Source organism: Canis lupus, chromosome 3 (assembly GCF_048164855.1).
Source record: "Canis lupus baileyi chromosome 3, mCanLup2.hap1, whole genome shotgun sequence".
Classification (NCBI taxonomy): Eukaryota; Metazoa; Chordata; class Mammalia; order Carnivora; family Canidae; genus Canis; species Canis lupus.
This window is the reverse complement of record NC_132840.1, coordinates 39,124,384-39,132,788: the sequence shown is the minus strand read 5'-3', so window position 1 is coordinate 39,132,788 and position 8,405 is coordinate 39,124,384. Positions and strand designations below refer to the sequence as shown.

At 36.6% G+C, this 8,405-nt stretch overlaps 1 protein-coding gene across 11 annotated transcripts in view; it reads left to right on the top strand.

Annotated features, from left to right (window-relative positions):
* Positions 1–8,405, top strand: part of C3H1orf87 (chromosome 3 C1orf87 homolog) — a 78,391-nt gene that overhangs the window by 41,122 nt on the left and 28,864 nt on the right. For all 11 annotated transcript variants that reach the window (XM_072820475.1, XM_072820481.1, XM_072820482.1 and 8 more), the window contains exon 8: positions 3,726–3,823. In XM_072820475.1, the coding sequence (XP_072676576.1) occupies positions 3,726–3,823 (98 nt within the window). The remainder of the gene's footprint in view (positions 1–3,725; positions 3,824–8,405) is intronic.

The window sequence follows — 8,405 nt, the reverse complement described above, 5'->3', positions numbered from 1 at the left end:
AAGGACATAATGGAAAGTGAGAAGGGAAGGTAGAGGAGGACACTTATTGTCAAGAAGTAGGTAGAAGAAGAGAAGCTGGCAAAGGAGACTAAAATCCTCAAAAGAGGCATGGGAGGTAGTCAAGAAAGCCAAAAAAGAGATTTATAGAAGGATGGCATGATCAGTCATGTTACATGCTATGAAGAGACCATCTAATTAGGACTGTAAAGTACTCATGCAATTTCAAACCATGGAAGTTACCAGTGACTTGGCAAATACAGCTGAAGTACAGTGATGGGGTAAAATGCAAATAGAGCCTTAAGTGGGAAGAGAGGAAGTTGATAGAGCATCTGTGTGCCATTCTTTCAAGGAGCATTTTGGGAAAATGAATATTTATTTCACATGTCATTTTCTAAATAACATAGACATTTTATTTACATTTGATTAAAAAACATTTCCTTACCAAACAGAAGAAACTACACTTAATGAAATGTTTTCTTATTGAACAAGGGTCACCATTATGAATATTCATACTTTAAACAATTTTAGTAATAATCCTGAATAACACTAAGTTGCCAGGATTTTCTGCTTGATGTTTTTTTGCTCCTTTGTAACTGTCAGCTCTTAGCAGCCATCAATCAATCTGCTTCTAGGAACCCTGATGTACTATTTCTAATCTGCTGTTCATTTTAGCCTACAGCAAAACTCAATGTTGCCAGAAGTAAATGAACTGTTTTTAGAATAACCTCTTACTTACACTGATGTTTAAAAATACATTAATATGCTATAATCATGAGGACAATCCAGTTCTTATTTAAGGAGTAAAATGGCACAATGTGACTAATTTCTACCTCTCTAAATTTATTTTTGCCAATCTCTGCCCATACACACTCTACTCCTTACTGCTTTCAACTCATTCATTCACTTCCTTGCTTATCTACATATTTGTTTGTTCAATAGTTATTGATACTTATTTTTCAACATGGTGCTAGACAAATGGTGATTGAAGAATGAATGAAACACAGCTGTAGCCCTCAGTAAGCCAGTGTTTAGTAGAGAAGCTCTCATGACCAGATCATTACTGCCCAGCCTAGAAAAGGGTATAAAACTATAGTAGAGTGGATAATGGCAAAATATTTGCAGCTTCTAAGAAGCATGATTTTTTTCGGCCTAAAATGTTCCCTGACCCCTTACTTACTTCTGGTAAACTTTTATTCAGTTTTTTATGTTTTAAATTGATCTTTTTTCCCTCTGTTATGCATTCCTGATGTGACTCCTATATACCTAGTAAGTAACATGTGTGAGTTTTGAACCTAGATTTGTTGTTTGTTTCCTTCCATAAAGATTAGCTTTTTCTCACCATTTTAAAATATAGGTTTTATTATTATTCAGCTATGTTCAGACCAATAGATCAGGAGATGACTGCCACTGAAGAGATAGTTACAGTTTCCAAGGGAAGGGAGCATGGCACACCCACACAGGCTCCACCAGAAGTGGCAGGGTTGGTCAGGAGGCAAAGGGGATGAGGGGATAATGTGGGCAAGAGCCCTAATTGTGGAATGGGCAAGGCAAGATAAGGTTTAGGATTGGCTAGTTTGAATAATTTCAGTGAGCTCTGGGGCCTAGGGGCTGTCCCTACTTGCCTAGTACTTGACCGTGGGGTGATAAGGGTAGCAAAACAGGCCCCACGGTGAGAACCGCACCCCCACTCCCTACCGCCTGTAAAGGAAGAGGTTGGTTTGCACATGAGAGAAAAGCACACTTCCAAGCCAGTCCTTCACCATCTTTAGGAATAGCTAGCCCTGGAAGGGGCAATCACTACAGGGTCAGCACAGCCCAAGATGTCAAATCATAAGAGTACAAAAACATACATAATACAGTCACTATACTGAACTTCCTCAAAGTAATAATAGTAGCTACTGTTTAGTCCAAACACTAAATAAGGCATCTCTTTTTCTTTGCCCTTTCCTTCCTCCCTGCCTCCCTCCCTCCCTTCCTTCCTCCTTCCTTCCTTCTTTCCTTCCTTCCATTCTTTCTTCCCTTCCCTCACCTTTCTTTGTTTTCTCTCTCCTTTCCTATGCTCTCCTCTCACCTCTCTTTCCTCTTTCTTCTCTTCATTTCAACAAATATTAATCAAGTGCGTAGTAAAAGTGAGACACTATTCTAACTGCTAATTTCTGATGTAATCCTCACAGAACCCTAGGGAAAATAAATATTAGCCTTTGAAAAAGATTTTGTTTATTTGTCAAAGAGAGAGAGCACGTGCACGCACAAGTAGGGGGAGTGGCAGGCAGGGTGAAAGGGAGAAGCAGACTCCCTGCTGAGCAGGGAGCCCAATGCAGGGCTTGATCCCAGGATGACCTGAGCTGATGGCAGATGCTTAACTGACTGAGCCTCCCAGGTGCCTCTAAAATATTAGTCTTATTTAGTAGATGGAATATTGAGCACAGAAAGGTTGCACAAATCATAGGCAGCAGATCTGGTGTCCCAAGTAAGTCCTGTTTTATTCTAAAATTTATGTTTGAACATTATGCTAGGGGTACCTAGGTGGCTCAGTTAGTTAAGTGTCCAACCCTTGATTTTGGCTCAGGTCATGATCTCAGGGTCTTAAGAATAAGCCCTATATTGGGCTCAATGCTGAGCATAGAGCCTGCTTAAGATTCTCCTTCTCCCTCACCCTGCCTCTCTTCCTTTCTCCCTCTGCTTCTCCAACCCCTTGTGCCATGCTGTCTCTTACTCTGTCTCAAAACAGGACAAAACAAAACAAAACAAAACAAAAACAAAATGCTTAACACATAATACATGCTATCATACCTGTAAAAGTCTGACAACTTTGAATCTAAATGTTAGCTACCCACCAACCTGAGAACTGAACTGATTTGTCAGCTAGACTCAGAATATATTAAGAACCTAGGACTGGAGTGCCTGGATGGCTCAGTCAGTTGAGTATCTGCCTTTGGCATGGGTCATGATCCCAGAGTCCTGGGATCCAGCCCTGTGTCAGGCTCTCTGCTCAGCAGGGAGTCTGCTTCTCCCTTTCCCTCTGCTCCTCCCCCTGCTCATGCTTGCTCTCTCAAATACATAAATAAAATCTTAAAAAAGAAAAAAATAGTACTTGGGAAATTACAATGACACTTTACTTATTAATCCAACAAAAATTTATTGGGCATCTGGTTTTTAGACTAAGTTTCATCATTTATGAACTGTGTAACATCAAGGAAGTGACTTAATCTCTCTAAGTCTTGGTTTTGTCACATATGAAATGCAGATAGCAATATTGACCATGCTAATGCATCAAGCTTGTTTTATAAATCAAAGGAGATACACAAAAATATTTTGCAATTTACCTGTATAAGCGTATGTAACTTCTAGTCCTTGTCCACCCATCCCATTGCTGACAAAAATTTAAGATCAACATTTCAAAGTGCAACAGCTTCTGAGTAATGAACAATACCTCTGCATCAATCAAATAAAAATTTGCTATTTTTATTTTAATTGTTTATATTCTAATTCCAATATAGTTAACATACAGTGTTTATTAGCTTCAGGTGATCAATATTCAGCAATTCTATACATCACCCAGTGCTCATTCAGTTGGACATTCTTGTCCTGAATGATATTATGATGAGATAATGCACTCCTGGGTATTAATTCTTTGTCAAAATCATGTGGGTTCTAATTATGGGAGAGTAATTCAAATCTTAATCTTATTCTAATGAAACTCCAAATCCTTTCTTATTTTGCAGGTTAGGGCTATATGTGGAAAGCATGGATTATATCTAACTTTGAGTTTCCTGGAAACATTGCTAAATCATCAAGATTTGGGTTACCATGGTGAAATAAAGTAAGTTGATATTTTCTTCACAGAGTTATCTACTAAGATAGCAAATACTGAGGTCTGTCTTTAGAAGTTTTAGGTGTGAAGCAATCAATTTCTTTTTTTTTAAAGATTTATTTATTTTAGAGAGAGAATGTACACGTGAGTGGGGGAAGGGCAGAGGGAGAGGAAGAGAGAGAATCTCAAGCAGACTCCCCAGGAAGCATGGAGCCCAATGCAGTGTTTGATCTCACAATCATGAGATCAAGACCTGAACTGAAATCAAGAGTCAGACACTCAACCAACTAAGCCACCCAGACATCTGTGAAACAATGTTTCATCACTTGAAGATAGTTAAAGAATGTTTGCTTATATTAAGAACAGAATCCTCTTAGTCATAGACAAAGGAGGAAGCTTCAAACTCCCACCATTATAGACTAGCAAGAATCAGATTTACCATTCCACCTTAAACAACTTAAAAATGACACTAGGCAGCACAAAACAGTGATTCCTAAAGGAGAAAAAATAAATGAGGTAAGCTAAGCTTACTAAACATGAAGAGGAAATCCAGAGCCCAGAATTCCTCTTCAGTTAAAGAGATGGAGTTTGGAGTTCAAGGAGACCAAAGAAGCTAGAATGCACAGTACAGAGTGGTAGAAAAGAGATATCCCCAGAGAGTTCTCTCCGGAGATTTCTAAATAGTTGCTCTTGGGTACTGGCTAATATATTCACTTGAGGAAAATACCCAAGGCCACAGTGGGGGGAATATAAATATAAAGTTAAATATGTATTTATTAAATATTTTAATATTTATTAAATATATTTAATATAATTTAAATATTTACATATAAAACTTAAAAATATAAATATAAATTGTTATATGTAAGCCCCATGGTAACCATAAAGCAAAAACCTATAGCAGGTACACAAAAGATAATGAGAAAGGACTCTAAACATATCACTAAAGTCATTAAACGACAAAGGAAGAGAACAGGAGATAAAGAAAGGAATAGAGGATCTACAAAACAACCAAAAGGCAATGAACAAAATGGCAATAAGTACATACCTATCCATAATTACTTTAAATGTAAATGGACCAAATTCTCCAATCAAAAGATAGAGAGTGACTGAATAAATAGCAAGTTGCATCTATATACTGCCTGTAAGAGACTCACTTCAGATGTAAGAATAACAAGCAGACTGAAAGTGAAAGAATAGAAAAAGATATTCTATGCAAATGGAAACCAAAAGAAACCTGGAGGAACTATAATTACATCAGGCAAAATAGACTTTAAAACAAAGATAAGATGGAGATGAGAGAATTCAAAACCATCAGAGTAATACTCCAAATATTAAAAGAAGTCCTCTGGCAGAGAAAAATGACCATTTTGGATCTACACACACACAACAAAAAGAAAAGTACTGGAAATAATGAATGTATGGATAAATTAAAAAATACATTTTTATTAAAAATAGCTCTTTAAAAGAAAATTTACTGTTTAAAACAAAAATAAAAACAATGCACTATGCAGTTCATAATATGAGTGCCACATTTTGCAATAGCATACATGGCTGCAAGGGGGAAATGGAAATGTACTTGATAAGGTTCTTATACTATAAATTAAGTATTATATTTTGTTTGAAGGAAGAGTGTAATAAGTTAAAATGTTAATTAAAAAGATAAAAGGGAAGCATAAGCATATTTAAATAATAACAGATTCAAAAGAAGAAAAGGAAACAAGAAACAAATAAGATAAATAGAAAATATATATCAATGTCTTAGATTTAAACCCAACCATATCAAGATTACATTAAATATTAATGATCCAAATGCACCAATTCAAAGGCAGTGATTTTCTGATTTCATTAAAAAAGCAAGACTCGGGATGCCTGGGTGGCTCAGCAGTTAAGTGCCTGCCTTTGGTCCAGGGCGTGATCCTGCTATCCCAGGATTGAGTCCCATATCAGGCTCCCTGCATGGAGCCTGCTTCTCTCTCTGCTTGTGTCTCTGCCTCTCTTTCTGTGTCTTTCATGAATAAATAAATAAAATCTTAAAAAAAAAAAAGCAAGACTCAACTAAATGCTATCTACAATGAACCCTTTTAAAATATAAAGACATAAGACATACTAAAAGTAAAAGGATGGAAATGATAAATCATGCTAGCTCTAATTAAATGAAAGCTGGCTTAGTTACATTAATGTCAGAGAAAGTGGATTCCAAAGCAGGGGATGCCAAAAACTTAATTCATCAAGAGGACATAACAAACCTAAATGTTCATGTCCTTAAAAATGTAGCTCTAATTTACATGAAACAAAAACACAAAACTTAAAGGAGAAATAGACAAATTCACAATTACAGTTGGAGAATATAATACCTCTTTGTAATTAATAGAACAAGCAGATAGAAAAGCATTATAAATATAAAAAATTGGACTAAATGATCAGACAACTTGATATAATTAGCAATTACAGAACACTCCATACAATAACAGAATACAGATCCTTTTTAAGCATACATTAAATATTTAAAAGATGAACCATATTTTGAGACATAAAACAAGTCTCAATAAGTTTAAAATGATGAAATCATGCAAAATAGTTCTCTGATCACAACAGAGTTAAATTAGAAATTAAAAGCAAACAAATGAAAATCCTGGAAATCTCCAAACATCATAAAGCTAAACAGCACACTTTTAAATAACCTATGGTAAGAGGGAAAAGGGAAATTAGAAAATATTATGAACTGAATTAAAATGAAAACAAAACATACCTGTAATTCTTAGCTGTTCTCTTTTTCTCACATTTCCTATCCAATCCAACAAAAATTCATTAGTGAATCAATTCTATCTTCAGAGTATGCCCAGAATCTGGCCACTTTTTGCTACCTCTATTGTTACTTAATTACACCTCATTCAAGCTACCACTGTCTTTCTCCTGGAATACTAAAATAGCTTCCTAATTGAAGTAGGCTTATCTCTTGTCCCTAGTTTTTCCTCCATTCAGCAGCTACAGTGTCTATCAAAACCTTAAACAGTTTATGTCATTATTTTGCTCATGAAACTGCAAGAGAATCTTATTTCACAGGAGGGGGGGTGCGAGAAAAAAACATTAAAATACTTATAAAGAGTCCTAAATGCTCTGCTCCCCCATTACTTCTCTGGCTCCATCTACAACTTCCTTTGTTCATTCTGTTTCAGTTACACTGTGTTCCTTGTCTTTCTTACACCAGGTACATATTCACCTCAGCAACTAACTTCTGAATGTTTCCTCTACTTAAAATGTTCTTTCCCCAGATATCTTCATGTTAACTCTCTCATCTTATTTTTTGCTCCAATGTCACCTTGTCCATGAGGCCTACACTAGCCATCTAGTTAAAGTTGTAGTCTCTCAGCCCTTCTTCCTTTTAACTTGCTCCCTTCTGCTCTCTTCTACATACTTGTCAACTTCTAATGTATCAGGTGATTTGCTGATGAATGATGTTTATTGTTGTCATCTGTGGGTTTCTGACAGATGGTAAACTATAGTGCCAGGGATAGGCAGAATTTTTGTTATACTCATTGATGTATCCTAAGTGTCTAGAGCACTGCCTGGTACATATTAGAATTCAACAAATATCTATGAAATTGAATTGAACTAAGGAAAGGATAGACTCTCAGAATACTCTCAGGGATGCGTGCAGATACACAGATTCTGAAAAGTCCCTCTGACGGTCAAATTGAAGAAGGCCATTCCTAAAGACCTCATCAACATCAGGTTTCTTTCTGATGACTGAGTAATATTCCATTGTATACATGGACCACATCTTTATCCATTCATCTGTCGATGGACATCTTGGCTCTTCCCACAGTTTGGCTATTGGGGATATTGCTGCTATAAATATTGGGGTGCAGGTGCCCCTTCAGATCACAACACTTATATCTTTAGGGTAAATCCCCAGTAGTGCAATTGCTGGGTCATAGGGTAGCTCTATTTTTAACTTCTTGAGGAACCTCCACACTGTTTCTGGAGTGACTATGCCATTTGCATTCCCACCAACACTGCAAGAGGGTTCCCCTTTCTCCACATCCTCACCAATATTTGTTGTTTTCCATCTTGTTAATTTTAGCCATTCTGACTGGTGTGAGGTGGTATCTCATTGTGGTTTTGATTTGTATTTCCCTGATGGCAAGTGATGCAGAGCATTTTTTAATGTGTCTGTTGGCCGTTTGTATGTCTTCTTTGGAGAAGTTTCTGTTCATGTCTTTTGCCCATTTCATGATTGGATTGTTTGTTTCTTTGCTGTTGAGTTTAATAAGTTCTTTATAGATCTTGGATACTAGCCCTTTATCTGATATGTCATTTGTGAATATTTTCTCCCGTTCCTGTAGGTTGTCCGTTAGTTTTGTTGACTGTTTCTTTTGCTGTGCAGAAGTTTTTTATCTTGATGAAGTCCCAATAAATAGTTCATTTTCGCTTTTGTTTCCCTTGCCTTGGGAGATACGTCTAGCAAGAAGTTGCTGTTGCCAAGGTTGAAGAGGTTGCTGCCTGTTTTCTACTTTACGATTTTGATGGATTCCTGTCTCACATTTAGGGTCTTTCATCCATTTTGAGCTTATCTTTGGTATGGTGT